General features: G+C 44.1%; 2 protein-coding genes across 2 annotated transcripts in view; both read right to left on the bottom strand.

Moving 5' to 3' along the window:
• Positions 1–2,920: 2,920 nt before the first annotated feature.
• Positions 2,921–4,665, bottom strand: LOC146566411 (histone H2A type 1-like). The gene has a single exon (XM_085290103.1). The coding sequence runs from the start codon at positions 4,636–4,638 to the stop codon at positions 4,264–4,266; it is 375 nt and encodes a 124-aa protein (XP_085146229.1). The 5' UTR covers positions 4,639–4,665; the 3' UTR covers positions 2,921–4,263.
• A 2,074-nt stretch (positions 4,666–6,739) lies between these two features.
• LOC146566410 (alpha-1A adrenergic receptor-like) overlaps positions 6,740–16,563 on the bottom strand; it is a 10,825-nt gene continuing 1,001 nt past the window's right edge. Inside the window, exons 2-5 of the mRNA XM_085290057.1 lie at positions 15,332–15,583; positions 13,885–14,278; positions 8,200–8,321; positions 6,740–8,125 (exon numbers count right to left, since the gene is read on the bottom strand). Coding sequence (XP_085146183.1) covers positions 7,787–8,125; positions 8,200–8,321; positions 13,885–14,278; positions 15,332–15,583 — 1,107 coding nt within the window. The 3' untranslated portion in view covers positions 6,740–7,786. The remainder of the gene's footprint in view (positions 8,126–8,199; positions 8,322–13,884; positions 14,279–15,331; positions 15,584–16,563) is intronic.

The following is a 16,563-nucleotide window of genomic DNA, read 5'->3' as shown; positions in this document are numbered from 1 at the left end:
TTTCCTGCAGTGTGACGGCATTTCCGGATATTTCAGCTGCGGAAATGACCAGTTTTCATCTCCAGACGTAACAACACATAATTACAGGTGAGCTACAATATAAGAGGAGATTTCACAGATTGTCCCGCCCGTGACTTTATGTATTTGGTGGTTTAGAGGTCTGAGCCTGACTTAAAGGGCCGGAAGTTAATGGTAGCTAACTCATGTCGCACCTGCAAAAACCCTTTGCAGAGCTTTATTAGTTCTGGTTATGTGGGTGTAGTTCATCTGCTTTATATTATGTCACAGCTGTGCCCCTCCACCTGCTCTGTGAAATGGATGGATGGTATTATGACACTAACGCTAATCAGTTTTCCTCATGGAAAATGAGTAAACAAAGGCTGTATCTAGGGCTGGGTTTTTATAATCGATTTATCGATTACAATCGATTCATTAAAATCCTGAATCGATTTAATATAAATTTATTTTGCCCGAAATGCCAGAATCTCTGGTGACATCTCACAAAATTTCAACAACCACCAATGAGAGCAGGAACACGGATTCTGCACAAAGACTAAACCCGCGGATCAGAATCAGTTAATGTCGCCTTTCTCACAGTCGGGGCTGAAAGCCGACAGCTCGCTGATTCTGATGTGTCGGCGGGTCCGCGCTTTGTGTTCACGCCCTTTATGCGCCGATTCTAAAGCTGTTAGTTTATCTCCAAACAACATTGACTGAACCAGCAGCAAAAGAAGATCCAAACTTCACATAAACATCGTCATGAACTCACTCTGACTTTTGCTGTTTTGCTTCCATCACGATGCACAGCTCTCTCTCTGTACTTCAAGAACAGTTTCCCGTCTAAAAATCTGTTTTCTTCATTATTCGCTTGCTTGTTACGCACAAGACTACTGTTGTTTACAGGCTGTCAGCCGCTGTTTTTTGTTGTTTTTTTTTTGTTTTTTTTCCTTTTACTAACTTCCGAAAAGAAAACCTAATTTCTGCTGTTCAATACTGAACAAATTTAGACTTTTTAAAATTATGCAAAATGCAAAACGCTGTGTCTGTAATAAAACCGCTGTAACATCAGAGGTAACGTTCATGTGCTGATTAATGGTTTTCTTTCGTTTTTGATCTACTGCAGAATATTTTTATAAAATCCAGAACAGGAAAACCTTCATGTTTTTCTGTTTTATCTTCAGCTGCTTTGACACAAAGGCCTCTGCTGTGACGCTCACACCTTTGATAAAGTCTTGCGTGTGTCAGCTTCCTTTTTATAGATACAAAAATATGTAAATGTGCTGATCTGAATTATAATATTTCTGACTGTCAAAATTTCCCAGATTCAAATCGAATCGAATTAAATCGTATCGTGGATCGAATCGATTCGGGACCTTGTGAATCGGAATTTAATCGATTCTAGAAATCAGTGATGATACCCACTCCTAGCTGTATCCCAATCCAGGGTCTGCAGCCTGAAAGGCCGCATTTTAATTACGTAACTGCGACAGACGAAGGCTGTCCCAATTCAAAGGCTCCTCGAAATGCGGCCCTCAAATGCGTCCTTCATTTCCCTGAATTTTAAGGACGTGGCGGTGTAGACTTCGTGGCCCAACATATCCCAGAATGCATAGCGTGGCGGTGGGTGTGGATAATTTTGCCGAAAAAAAACAGCAGATGAGGGGCGCCCGAAGAGTAAACTTTAAGTACTGAATATGATGTCACTTATTGATGTTTAATAACGAAGAACATTAAACATTCCTGTTGGCCACATGTCGGCAAAGTCATGTGACATTAGTGGCGTTTGTACTAACTTGGTTTTAAAGCCTTTACTTTCAAATACACGCCGTTCAATAGCTGAGCTTAATCAGAGAATGATCAAAGCTCATGTAGAAACAAACAAATGAACACAAGATTTTCTCCTTCATCTCTGTCAAACACAGCTGTATGACACGTTTCCAGCTGTTAGTATCATGGTTGCTAGGCAACCTGGGCAGCGCGACGGAGGCTAGACCGTCCCATTTCACAAGCCTCGCACTTCCGGCCTTAGCGGTCTTTAAGTACGCGGCCCATGAGGACCGTTAAGGCTGCAGACCCTGAATTGGGATACAGCCATAATTCATGTCACAGCAGATGAGGACAGACGTCCTCCTTCAGTCAGGAAGTTAACAAGGTGACCGAATGACAGACAGGTGAGGACACCTGAGAGAGTGAGGGGTGGAGTCCCAGCTGGGTCTCCAGGTGTACGAAACTCGTACAGCAATGATGCTAACAGTGAGATCATGATCATGTCTGATTCACAGCACATTAGAGGGCCTGGCCCATCCATCAGCTGCACAAACACGTCGGATCTTCAGTGTAAATTCTGCTGTAATCAATCATTTTATTTTCTTCTCTTTTAAACAAACGCCTCCAAAACTAGAGCAGAGGGCTGGTCTGCCACACCTGAGCGCCTTCACACTGCAGGGGGACAGGAAGACAAACCTTCAGCCATGTGGTGAAGCTCACTGACCTATGACCCAGCATACTGTCCCTGTGTCAGTGTCCACTTCAGTCATGGGATACAAGCGGTGGAACAAAGCCCCACGTACATGCAGTGATGCGTGGAAGGAACATGAGTGAGGAGGAAAGCATCTTTACCCAAACTAAAGAGCAGAGCAGGAATACAGCAAACACACCTGTAGCTGTTAACTGAGCCTAAATATTGCAGGTCACAGACCGTCCACGGTGCTAGGTGTAGGCTGCTGGGGCATTCCCATGATGCAGTGGGTGTTTCTTCTTCACTATTAAGTCTTCATAGACCTCTGTGTACTGAATCATCCTGGTTATTAATAGTTTTCTCTTCCACAGCGTGTCTTTATCCTGTTGTCCTTCCCTTATATGGAATCTATACTTTAATAAACATGAGCTCATCTTAAAGCAAACGTTCAGATCATAGCAGTGTCAAATGTGCAGCACAGGATTGAAACAACAGGATCAACATGGAGACAAATCAAATTCAAATTTTATTTCAAATTCAAATTTTATTTGTCACGTACACAGTCATACACAGTACGATATGTAGTGAAATGCTTGGACAACTGCTCGTGACCTAAAGAAAACAAAAAAGGAAAGGCTATGAATAAGATAGGAAATAAATATGAAAAATTAAAAAGGGTAAATTTAACTAGGAAGGAATAAAATATAAATTAAGGTTAAAAATGAAATAACTGTACAACACAAATTAGAATGAAGGGTAAATTTAACTGGGAAGAATAAGATAAAATATATAAATTAAAGTTGAAAATAAAATAACTGTACAACAAAATACACAATATAGAACTATATAAGAATGTATGGAGAAATATAAATAAATATATACACAATAACAGCAGCTGTACAAGTATTAACTGGAAATGAAGAATATAGTGACCAGTGTTGTGCAAAAACAAAGTCCAGAAAGTCCAGTGTGTGTGTAAGAACCATATGTGTGGGTCAGTACTGTGTGGTGGTGTGATTGAGAGACCGTATCGCCTGCGGGAAGAAGCTCCTCCTCAGTCTCTCTGTGTTGGTCTTCAGGGAGCGGAATCGCTTTCCTGACCTCAACAGAGAGAACAGTCTGTTGTTGGGATGGCTGAGGTCCTTCACCATCTTCCTGGCCTTGGTCCAGCACCGCCTGCTGTAGACTGAGTGCAGGTCAGGGAGCTCGGAGCGGATGGTGCGCCCAGCTGACCGCACAACCCTCTGTAGAGCTCGTCTGTCCTGCATGGTGCTGTTCCCGAACCAGGTTAAGATGTTTCCCGCCAGGATGCTCTCTATGGTGCACGAGTAAAAGTTCCTGAGCACCTTGGAGGGCAGTTGGAAGTCTCTCAAGCGTCTGAGGTGGTAGAGACGCTGACGGGCCTTTTCCACCACGGTGTTGATGTGACAGGACCATGACAGGTCCTGCGTGATGTGAACTCCGAGGGTGTGTCTGATGTGTTAACATTGTGACTAGAGATAAATATGTGAACACAAACAGCCGCGGGTCTTCTGGCCTTTGCAGTGTGACTGCGTCCTTTATGACCCGTCACAGGAGTTGATCGTTAGCTACAGACGCTCCGCTGGCTCACTGTGTGGTTTCAACACTTACAGGTTTGTGTCACAGCTGCTTTTGGTTGATTAAAGTGAAGAAACGTTAACCCAGAGCGGGTCGGACCAGTGAGTCCGGGCTGTGACCCGCCGTAGTTCATGGTCGTACTGCTCTCAGATGTTGTGTGTGGCCCTTAAAAGAGCCGTTATTATCAGCGCGCTTCTCCCGGAGCTTCATTTCGCCTTCTCAGTCTTCTTGGGCAGCAGCACGGCCTGGATGTTGGGCAGCACGCCGCCCTGAGCGATCGTCACTCCGCCCAGCAGCTTGTTCAGCTCCTCGTCGTTGCGGACGGCCAGCTGCAGGTGGCGGGGGATGATCCTGGATTTCTTGTTGTCGCGGGCGGCGTTTCCGGCCAGCTCCAGGATCTCAGCCGTCAGATACTCCAGCACAGCCGCGAGGTACACCGGGGCGCCGGCACCAACACGCTGAGCATAGTTACCCTTCCTCAGCAGCCTGTGGACACGGCCCACCGGGAACTGCAGCCCGGCCCGGGAGGACCGGGACTTCGCCTTCGCTCTGGTTTTTCCGCTCTTTCCGCGTCCAGACATCTTTGTAACTGACTTCGTGCTATTCCCGCGAGAACATGGACTCCGGCAGAGACTACGCGTTTATATAATCACCTGCTGCTCGCTCATTGGTCAGGCTGAGAGTAAGTCTAATCGTCCAATCAGGAACGAGCAGCACTGCGGTTTCTTTGGTTTTTGCGTTGTGTGATTTTCAAAATAAAAACGAAGTATTTCATTTTTATATGGATGACAATTTTAAGGCAAACTACGTCAAACACATCAGTATTTACAGCCTAAGGTACTTTACCATGTTCATCCAAATGGAGAAAATCAACTGCACATAAAAACACAAAAATATATAATAACAAAAACCCCACAAAGGGTGTAAACGAACAAAGCCCACAGGACACAGCAAACAGCTCACTGTGCTGGTCGAGGTGAAGAGTCGTTACAGCAGGACTGAGTCTGTGAACCTGGCCACAGTGCTGAGGAGAAATCCGGGGTGGTTTTTATTTTCTCCCATCAGTCATGAACTGTAAGAAGTTAATGTTAAAGCACAAATCACAAAAATGCACAAATATAATTAATTTGCAATTATAAAGTTGTTTGTGAGCCACAATATTCCACAACGATCATCATGTTGATTTTATCCTAGCAGCATTTCCTCCTGTAAAATAACAGAAGTGTCATATTTTGTCAGTTTATCAGTGAATTTTTATTTAAGTAAAAGAGTAAAATAACATTCATATCTGAGCTCTTTTCTCTTCTTTTACTTTGAAGCGTACTAATACTAATATCACTCCGCTGCCTCTCACGTGCGATTGGCTGGACCTTTCCAAGTCCGACAGAGCATGCGCAGTAACGTGTTTGGTCGTTTCAGTTCGCTGTGGTTTCATCAGGAGTATAAACGCCTCTTTTCTCAATTTCAGGCTCATTATTTATCCTTTGCTGTTCTTTTTCCGGATGTAACTGTCCCTGAGACAGTTAAAATAAAGTTGGTTATTTCATGTTTCTGTGATAGATTCATGCTTAATTTAGTTCATTTATTTATAAGATAAGATGATAAAAGTGTAACATTAATTAAAAAACATGTCTAAAATATGTGATTACAAAATATGGGTTTGTTAAATATGTAAAGTGCTGTAAAGTTTGTAATTGTCACATGACCAGAGTTTGGTTGAGAGCACAACCATGGCATTGTGGAGCTAGCATGGATACATGGCTACAGATGCATCTACAGCCTCAGCGTTAATGTTATTCTGCATGTGGTCCAAGAGGCGCACACGGTATGGTTTCATGTATATTGTTTGTATAATGTTGCATACGTGTTCCACACTGGTAATGAGAGGACATTTTTGTGATATCCATTATTGTGCATTTTTCTGTTCTGCTTGCACAAGACTGTTTATGGACACTGATATGAGAGACTGTGTGGTATCGCAAGAAATAAGTGGTTATATAAATATATGGGTATACATAATAGTTATTATTCATAGATACCTACATCCTAAGTTCCTGTTATTCTTCTGAAAGAAACAGAATGAATGTGTTGTTACAATGGTAATGCCAGGAGAGGCAGTATTAGTTCTGTGTTACATTAATGTGTAAGGAAGTGGAAGAAGTGTGTGTCCTGTAGGAGGCAGTAGAAAAATGGATGCTCATGTTCTGTACATGCCCTGAAAGAAAGGTTCAGTAAACCAGTGCAACGATACTCCGGTGTAAGGCTCAGTTATTGTATTTTTATTTTTTGAAGATGCGACAGACTGATAAGCTCAAAACATTTATGTTGTAAACTTTGTGTTTCTTCAGTTTTCACGGTGTCTGAAGACAATAAGAGTGAGAGAGAAATAAATTTCCGAAGACATCAGTATGATGCGTGGCCATTCTTTGTTGGACCCCTGTAGTTACACCAGAGCTTCCTGGAAAAGTCACGTTTTTCGTTGTGGTCTAACCAATCAGCAAATATCACTGTGCTGTTCCCTGCAAGCTATTGGCCGAGTTGTACTGACACGGATTGCATATGGATTTTATGAAATGGCCCGAACCACGTTTTGCTTTGATGTAAAACCATTTGAAAGAAACACATCAAAAATAATCAATTAGCAGTTAAATAAACACATGATAATCGATAATAATTAACCCATAAAAGTATTTTATTTATTAGATGAATGAGTTTAATTTACAGTGAGGTCACTTATTACAACAACAGAAGTATGGAAATATAAATAAAGTACAAATAATCATAAATAAACGTGTTAAGATTGTAGATTCAACGTTTTGATTAAAAATCAAGTTGTTTTTAAGAAGTTTGGATTTTTTTTCTTTTTACACTTTTTGTTCTAAAATAAATATTTCAGTATTAGTGTTTTTAGCTGCAGTACCTCAGACGACCACCAGGCGCAGCTTTATACAATAAAAGTCTTTAACTAATCAGTGATGTCAGACCTTCACAATAAGAGCCCTTTATGACCAACTACTTTGACTTTGAGTTAAGAGACCTTCAGAATAAAAGTCTTTAAAAACAAACAAAAGATAAATTGTGAAACAAAATTACGTTAAGAGCTTTAAGAAGATTTTCTTAAGAAGTTTTAGAATTTCCTTAAGAAACCAAAATATTCATGTTTGTATTTTATTTTGTTATTTTCCTGAAAAACTCATTCTCAGTCCAGTCCAGCAGGGGGCGTAACGAACGTTTAAGCTGGTCTGTGAGCAGGAAGAAGAAGTAGTAGGGTTAAATAAGCATTAAATGTTTTAACTTTGATTTATTTGAATAAAATAAATACCTCGTCAATAAGTGAATAAATAAAATGTTTACTTTTTTAACATCTGTGCTGTTTCTTTTTTCATTTTTTCCATTAAAACAAAGTTTTTGTTTTAGGAGAAATTTGGATTTATTATCTTAATGTTTTGATATGAAAAAAAGAAGCAGGATGCTTGGATTTTCACATTAAAGGTTTCGTGCTGAAGTCTTAAGTGTCGTGGACAGCCGTGAACTGCCAGAAACCCACCGCATGTCGCAACATTGTGTTTGTAGCAGGTGAGGAGCTCCACCCATGTTCAGGTCCGGTCGTCACACCTGGGCGGAAAGAGCGTTTTGTGCATTCAGTGTTTTTAAAGCCACTTCCTGTTAACAGCAGGGAGGGGCGTTGACATCTGAGGCTGCAGCTAGCGTTCCAGATTCCTGTGCGGCTCAGACAGAAGCATCCCTGTTCATTGACGTCCCTCGTCCCACTCCCATGCTCCGCCCCGTCCCGGCTTTTTTAGCCAGTGTAGGCCGCGGACTCAGCCGTCCTCGTTCCGCCACCGATCCAGGGAGGAGGTCTCTGTCTGAGGAGGAGGAAGACGGCCACGGCAGTGGGCGGAGCCTGGATGTGACGCAGAGCGGACTTGGGCTGACGGAGGACAACGTCTGCTGGCTGCCATTCATGAAGGACGAGTTGTTGGAGCCCTGATGGCCACGGTAGTTGTAGTACGCCTGCCAATCCTGACGCTTCCTCTTCCAGCGGCAGCGCAGGATTCGGATGAAGGCCTGAGGACAGGAAGCAGAGAGGAGGAGTCAGCTGGACCTGCAGGAGGACAAGGAGGCGGAGCTTAAACTGTTACCTGTTTAAACTCGCGGCTGTAGCACGGGTAGATGATTGGGTTCAAGCAGCTGTTGAAGTATCCCAACCAGAAGATGACTTTGAAGAAGGTTTCAGGAGGACGCAGGTTGCTGTTGAATGAGCCTGAGCACAAACAAACAAACAAACAAACAAACAAACAAACAAACAAACAAACAAACAAACAAACAAACAAACACAAAGCTTCAGGTGAGACTGCTGCACTTCTGTCTTGCTTTACAGGGGACATGATGAGCCCTGCTCTCAGACACTCACACAGATGCAAGTCTGTTTGTGACGCTGGGTTTAACAAATAAATGTTTAAAGTTTTAAAAACATCATCAGTGCAAACGTGATGTCATGTGATTGGTTGGTTGTGGCTAACATTAGTTCATGTTAGCTAACTAGTGACAGAACTGATACCTCAGAGGTAAATAAGGACACAGAAACTAAACATCAGTGTGGGAGGATCACTGTAGTGCTGCAGCAGTGAGTTCATGTTAAACCAGGACATCCCGTCCACTCCACTGTAGCAGGACGTGGCTGTTCACTGTTTAGTTAGCTGCACTCAAGCAGGAAAGTCTCACTAATCTGTCTTATTTGGTAACAAAGTCTAATTTTAAACACTTTATGAGCCTTTTTTTGTTAAACAAATGAAGTGTGTGACCATTCGTACAGATGGATGCAGATGTTTGTTTCCCATCCAAATTGAGTAATCGATCAGAGTCAGCTGATAAAACGTGTTATTCCAGATTCAGGTGTACAGACAAAAATCCAGGTGTTAAACCATCAGTTCAGTGTTCAGACCCTCAGACAGACGTCAGGAGGAAGATGGACTCTGATAAAGAACCTGAAGCTGTGTGAAAGGAGGATGAACCGAAGCAGGAATTTTCTTATTCCTTAAATAAAAATAATTTTTATTTTGACTTCTGCTCGTTTTTCTTTGAAAGGACGTTGACTTTTGTTCCTGGTGGTGTAGAGAAAAAGCTGCAGGACAGAATTATGACCAGCAGAGGGCAGCGTTCACCACAACACAGCCCTGCAGAGCTGCATCAGAGGAGGAGGAGGAGGAAGGCTGAAGCGCAGACCAATCAAAGCCCTCACAATCTAAACACTCGAGTGAAACTGGGGCTGCAATCAAACCAAAGAGTGACGAGCTCTCGACCCCCACACCTCCACCTCCGTCTCCACCTGCACCTCAACAACAGGCTAAGTTCATGCTGGCATCTCATCAAGTCAGAGAACTAAATCAGCTTCATTATAAATGACATGATCATCGGTCTCTGTGCAGGTGTGAGCTCCAGGTGTGAGCTAGGAACCATTTAAAACCGACACCAGTAAAAACTTGGCAGCTGTGGACAAATCAGGTTTGAGGTTCAGTGAGAGCGCAGACATCACGTCTGTTTTTATTATTTTATGATCACACATTAAAGCCTTGCTGACTCCTCCTCCTCTCTAAAGGAGCTGCAGGATACAATTACTTCAGAAATGTGCAAAATTAAAAAATGGTTTAACAGGAATAAACTATCGCTAAATCTAAGTAAAACTAAAATTATCTTATTTGGGAATTCCCTTAGAAATGCACAAGTGCAGATTCATGTAGATGGTGTGGAAATTGAAAGAGTACTTGAACATAAGTTTCTTGGTGTGATTATAGATGATAAATTAAACTGGAAGTCTCATATAAATCATATACATAACAAAATTTCAAGAAGTGTCTCAATCTTGAGTAAAGTAAAACACATTCTGGACCACAAACACTCCACATTCTCTATTGTTCCCTGATTGCACCGTATTTGAATTACTGTGCAGAGGTTTGGGGCAATACTTACAAATGTTCGCTATCATCAATCTTTATATTACAAAAAAGGGCCATAAGGATAATCCATAAAACTGGTTACAGAGATCATACAAATCCACTATTCTTAAAATCAAAAATTCTAAAATGCACAGATCTGGTTCATTTTCTCACAGCACAAATTATATATAAAGCAATAAATAACCTGCTTCCTGACAATATTCTAAAAATGTTTTCTAAAAGGGAACGGGGACACAATTTGAGGGGGGAATTAAATTTAAAACATCCTCGTATCCGTACAACATTAAAAAGTTTTTGCATCTCTGTGTGTGGAGTGAAGCTGTGGAACAGACTAAGTAAAGATATGAAGCAATGTCCAAGCATGGCACAGTTTAAACAGCGGTTTAAGGATATGGTTTTTACAGGGTACAGGGAAAAGGTAGAGATTTGATAGGGTGTTCTTGTCTAATATTTTCATGTGTGTGCGCATGCACGGGTTTGTTGGTATGGGTATGTATGTATGTATATATGTATATGTGTATATGTATATGTATATATATATATATATATATATATATATATATATATATATATATATATATATATATATAAATTGTAGGTTGTGTATCCTTCAGGTGTTAATGGGGTTATTGAAAATGTGTATATGTGCGTATGTGTGTATATACGTATGTATGGATAGATAGAAACATATATGTGTATATATTTAAAAAATAATAATAAATTACACATAACATATAATGTAATTGAGAGGAGGTATTTCTGTAGTCTATTGATACTAGATAGTGGAAAAGGGGTGGGATTAAATAAGCTTATGCTTCTTCCTGCTCCTTTTTGAACATGGACGTTATTTGGAGTTGTGGTTGCTCGTTTTCCTTTTGTTTGCTTTGTTCATTTGTCTCTTTTAATTCTATTTTTTTTTTATACTTTTTCAACATGTTCAAAATAAAGATTCAATCAATCAATCAATCTCTCAGGTGGAGGTGATCTCCTGGTGTCAGAGGATTCTAGAGGACCAGATTGTTGCTGCTGAGGCGGCCTCCTGAGCAGGAGGATTATTTTGCCCTGAACATAGACTTGTAAGGTGATCCTGCAGCCGACTGACTGAAGTTTAGAACATGTTGCAGTTTCCCATGATGCACCTCTGTGCTGCAGGAAGCAAAACTCCTGGTCTGGTGATGGTTCAGGTTCCAGACACTCTTCTTCTTTGGTTTCTGATCACTGTCCACATTAAAGCGTAGCGTCTTTTTGCTGTTTCCTGTTGTGGATGCGAGCGCGCTGAGGAGGAACCAGAGAATCTCACGTTTCTGCTGTGTTTATAAACGTGTCTCTGTGCTCCAGCTGAAGCATCATCCTCCCGCGCTGTGAGCCTCTCTGAGCGCGCTCAGCAGCGTCTGTGAGGGGCGGGGTTGCCCCCTCTGCTGATTTAGTGCAGATGATGACTCAGCACGGAGCTGATGCAGCGTGACGAAGGTCAGCAGCTTGGAGCCAGGGAGCGCTCGCAGCGGGCGGCGGTCTCTGACAGTCGTGGGTCCCGCAGCAGGTATTCAGGTTAAACATGAAGTTTCTAATAATCAGCCCAAGTCTCCAAACACTCATGATGTCAGACAAAGAAGGATTATTATGAACAGAGCTCACATTCATTCACTGACTTCATCTACAGGTGGGTTAGGGTTAGGTTAGCTCCCTGCTCCTCCTCAGAAGTCTGAGCTCTGAGGAGGAGCAGGAAGTTCTGCTGTGACTCCGGTATGAAGACATCACTGAGCCATATTTAACCGGACGAGGTTCGACGGATGTAGAAAAGCACAAAGTCGTGGACGGCTCGTGTGTCTCGGGAAAACAGCGGCGGGTTAAATTGGGCTCGTCCAATCCTGCAACTGTTTCTCTGAGACTCAGCGGATCAGAGGCTCGCGGCCCAAAGTAAGCCACCGCTGTCTGTCTCTAATGAAACCCATGGCGGTCCAGAGGTCACCTGAAGTCAGCGGGATTGTGGGAAAGGCTCGGTGTGATTGGCGGGCTCTTTGAGATAAGTCAGTGTTATTGAGAGAGTTACAGCCGAGCTGAGGCGGATCAACGGGGATTCCTCCAGCAGCCTTTTTAGGAGGTCTGAGTCCTTCCACTCCGCGGCGCTCGGAGGCCCGACGACCTCCTTATATGCACCGCCGCTGTGAACGCGTGACACCTCAGAGCTGCACTCTCAGAGAGGATGCTTCATTACTCATCTGTTTAAAGTTTGTATTGTTAGGGGCGTGGCCACCTGTTACTGACAGGTGGCTGTTAGCTGTCTGCTAGCTTCACCTGAGCTGGAGCTCTGGACATGTTTGTGCTGTTGGAACCTTTTTAATGACATCATGTGACCAATAACATGGCTGCTGTGACGTTACTGTAGTAACAGAGCGTCTGAGGAGGCGGAGACAGGGTTGTGGTAAAATTAGCAGGTATCTGTGTTTGTGTGTGTGTGTAGACCAGGGGTAGACCGAGCTAACTAGCATTAGCTGATAACTTCACTGTGGTCACTTCTTGAAACGAGAGCCCAACATGGAGGCTTAAAAATGTGTAAAACAGCAGGTGAGTCTGACACAGGTAAATTACAGCCTCGTGTAAGTGTCAGATGTTCTGTTTACATCACTTCCTGTTTTTAAATCTTCAGATTGATGAGTTTGAATAAGTCCACAGAGCAGACTGGACTAATGTTCAGAGAGCTGCAGGTGCTAAGCGTTGTCACTCCCCCTCCTGCTCAGGTGCAGTTTTGCTCTTTCTGGATCTTTCCGGGTCTTTAAAGGAGCTCCGACCTCAGATCAACCTCAGATCGCTGCTCTCATTGGCTCAGAGCTCTTTGTTTACAAATAGGGGCGTGGCCTGATGGCTCTGATGTGTTAACTTTGTGACAGAAAATAAAGAAACAGCGAGCGTGTTTCACTTCCTGCACGCTCCGTTACCGCGGACGCCCCGAGTCATTCCTGGGACCGGTCCCATTATCTCCGGCCTCTGATTGGCCGCTGACGCAGAGCCGGAGCTTCAAATATTTAAACTATGAAACCCAAAATAATCAGCCGCTGCCGCTGTGCTGCCAAAGCCAACAGAGGACCCGTTTTTCTCCTCTAATGATGTTGTTGGAGGATTTCTGCTGCGCCGTCGCAGCTCTTTACATCCTCGTCCAATTTTCTGCCAGATTCTGCTCCTCTTCATCCCGAGCCGGCCGGAGCGCGGCTTTAAAGTTTTATCTGAAGTTTGAGTCTGAGGCGTTCACACCAGATCACCTCCAGATGTGAGCTCAGCACTCGCTCCAAACTCTGATTTCTTCTTCGTGTCTCATATTTGAGTCTGAACCTTTAAGAACGATCACATGATCAGGGCGAGCTGTTCACCTGAGGTCATAAAGGTTTGACCCCTGACCCTGTTTCTTGCTAACAGCAGCACAGGAACCAGAAGCAAAGAGCACTTCCTGTTCTGTGATCATGATAAAGGCGAATCAGAGCTCACCTCCCCTGGATTTCAAACAGGAAGTAATGATTTGATTGGCCAGCTAAGTTCAGTAATGTTTCCACCAATCACAAACAGACTGAAGCCTCATTGGCTGATTGTTCTAACAAACTGAAACTGAAAACAGGAAGTGTGACGGGAGGTTGAAACAGACTGAAGGTGGCGCTGTTGGAGCTGCAACCTGTCAGAGACCGTAAACCAGGTCGGAGCAAAATGAAGCACAAACGCGTTTTTGTTTCTTCTTCGTTGGTTTTAACAGGGTTTGACTTCTGACCCTGAAGGCTCGAGTGTTTGAACGCTGCGTTTTGATAATGGTGCCGACGGGGTTAAAGGTCACCTGTGAGCATGTGTTGTTGCGATGGCATGAGTGAAGAGGAAGTGCAGACGTACCGATAGGCAGAGCGAGGAAGAAGGGCAGCCAGCACAGGATGAACATGCCCACCACCACACCCAGCGTCTTGGCTGCTTTCTTCTCTCGGGAGAACTTAAGCAGTTTGACGGCGAGTGAGCTGCGTCCGGTCGAGGCCCCGCCCCCGCTGGCCTTGGAGGCGGGGCACAGCTCCTGGATCTGCTGGTTCCTGCAGTGGATCCTCAGCGTGAGCTCGCTGGAGTCCTCCGCACGCTCCTTCATCATGCCGGCCTCCAGGTTCTTGGTGGTGCGCTTGGCAACGATGTAGACGCGGCAGTACATGGCGAGGATGACGGCGAGCGGGATGTAGAAGGAGCCGAGGGACGAGAAGAGGGCGTAGAACGGCTCCTCGGTGATGAGGCACACGGTGTCGTCCTGCAGGAGGAAGCACAGGTCAGATGTGTAACCGTGACATCACACCTGAACACTACACCTGCACCACGAGCTCCACCTGTGAGGCCTCTGAGACGGGCAGCAGAACGTCATCAGACACGTGTTTTTAAAAGAAATGTCAGCGAAATCATCCAGAAATCAAAGAAAAACGCTTAAAAATGTCAAATATCACAGGTTAGTCAGGGTCACAGGGGCGGAGCCTATCCCAGCTAACACAGGGCGAGATTTTTCCTGATTAATAATCCCTCCAGTCATTATGTATTCTTACTGGTCGAACCGGCGACCTTCCGGTTACAGATGCGCTTCCCAACCCCCTGAGCCACGGTCGCCCCCTAAATTGAGATGAGATTAGATGATGAGCCTTAACGATGTGTGAAGTTTGTGGGCATGTGCACAGCGACCGAACACAGTTTAGCATTAAAGACAAGAAATGTAGGAAATGAGCATTACAGGGGAAGAGCTAGCTACAGCAGTCACGCTGGATGCTGTTAGCTGCTGTTAGCTGCTGTTAGCTGCTGTTAGTCACGCGTCTTTACAGGTTATCACGATAAATGAATCTCAGTGAAACAAAATGATTTATATTGTGAGTCTGCCCCGACTCTGCGTTACTTCTGAAGTATTTGATGGTTCGTGAACTGGACGTCGCTGACTGCACAGCGTGAAGCTACGTTAAACATGCTTCGTGTTTTTAGATGAAACATTATGAACACATTATGCTTTTGAGTGATTTTAATCAGGGAAATATAAACTGGTTCTGACGGCTCCGCTGCTGCTTTGACAGAATGATGTATATTTTTATATAAATACTCAGAAAAATAAATAAATGAATACTGAGATGTGATCATGTGACCCTCGTCGTTTAGATTTGTTGTTTTTAATCTTTCTCATCAATAAAACTGGGGAAATAAAAGCTGCTCATTTCCTTCTACATCAGGCAAGTCGCCCCCTGCTGGACGTGAGACAGAACATGTTTTTAAGACATGTTTTCAGTCTGTGGGTTCATGTCTGTGGTGCATGCTGGGTAATTTGCCGTACCTGTGATGGCGGCTGCTTCCAGCCAAGGAGCGGGCCAATGGAGATGATGATGGCGAGGATCCAGACACCCAGCATGGCGAGCAGCGCCCGCCGCTCTGTGACGATAGTCGGGTACTGCAGTGGGTAGCGAACTCCGATGTAGCGGTCGATGGAGATGACGCAGAGGGACATGATGGACGCCGTGCAGCACAGGACGTCCACCGCCGCCCAGATATCGCAGAAGATCCGACCAAACACCCAATAATCCAAAACCTGCAGACAGGAAGTCCAATTCAGGTCAGAGTTTAATCGATATGATTACCTTTACATCAGCATTTTACAGCCAAACTCAGAGGTCAGAGGTTATAGTGATAACCTGCATCTTGATTTAAATCCCTGTGTATGCTCAGCCTGTCTGGGCGCTGTCCCCGATACTTTGACAACTGCACACGCTTCGTTCTCTTCAACACGGACACTTTTACTATCATCATGCAGTGCTTGAGGCCACCTGCAGGGGGCAGCATGTGGAGGAGACCGGCTGAGCTCAGCGAGCGGTGAGAAACGGCCAGTAAACCAGTAAACTCTACAGTACAACAGCAAAGTTCAGTGGAATAAAACTGAGATTAAACAGGCAACGATTCAAACTGGAGCATCAGTGAGGCCTCCAGCACCGACCTGCAGACGAAGGCTGCGTCCTGTTTAGCCACAAACTTCCTCATAAATCAATGCAAATTCAATTTAACCCAATGCAGAGCTCAGAGTCTGAGGAAACCATCAGAGGTCATCAAAGATCAGGGAAATTCAGCATCTTTAAAGCGAGTTCCCAATATACCTGCACATTTATTGCAGCTGTTATGTTTTAGTATCACCTAAAACCTGCAGTGTAAACTCCGCATGTACCTGAACCTCTGACTTTGCTCTGACTTTGCTCTTTTCCCTGGGAACGTTGTTCTTCCAGCATTAGGATCAGGACATCTCTCTCTTATCGTCTCTGCCTTATGCAACGCTCGGATTGAGCCGGTTTATTTAGAGCGCGCTCACACAAGCGTCCATGTTCCACGTCCGAGCATCATCGCTCTGCTTCACCTCTGATCGTTCACAGGTCGAAGGCTCGGCAGGGTTTGGATCAATACATTAATATTTGGCAGTGAAACAAATCCTAGTCCGAGTGCACGCCTGCATGTTTCATGCTTAAGTCGCTCAGACAGAATCAACACATGTCAAAAATAACAGAGAAATACTCAGATTACTGC

This window comes from Mchenga conophoros, linkage group LG10 (assembly GCF_057382185.1).
Source record: "Mchenga conophoros isolate Kocher_MC1m ecotype Shallow Benthic linkage group LG10, M_conophoros_male_GT1.1, whole genome shotgun sequence".
Taxonomy (NCBI): domain Eukaryota; kingdom Metazoa; phylum Chordata; class Actinopteri; order Cichliformes; family Cichlidae; genus Mchenga; species Mchenga conophoros.
This window is presented reverse-complemented; position numbering and strand designations above follow the sequence as displayed.

Excerpts from the sequence above, each read along its gene's own strand:
- LOC146566411 (XM_085290103.1), bottom strand. The coding sequence starts at position 4,638 with ATGTCTGGACGCGGAAAGAGCGGAAAAACCAGAGCGAAGGCGAAGTCC.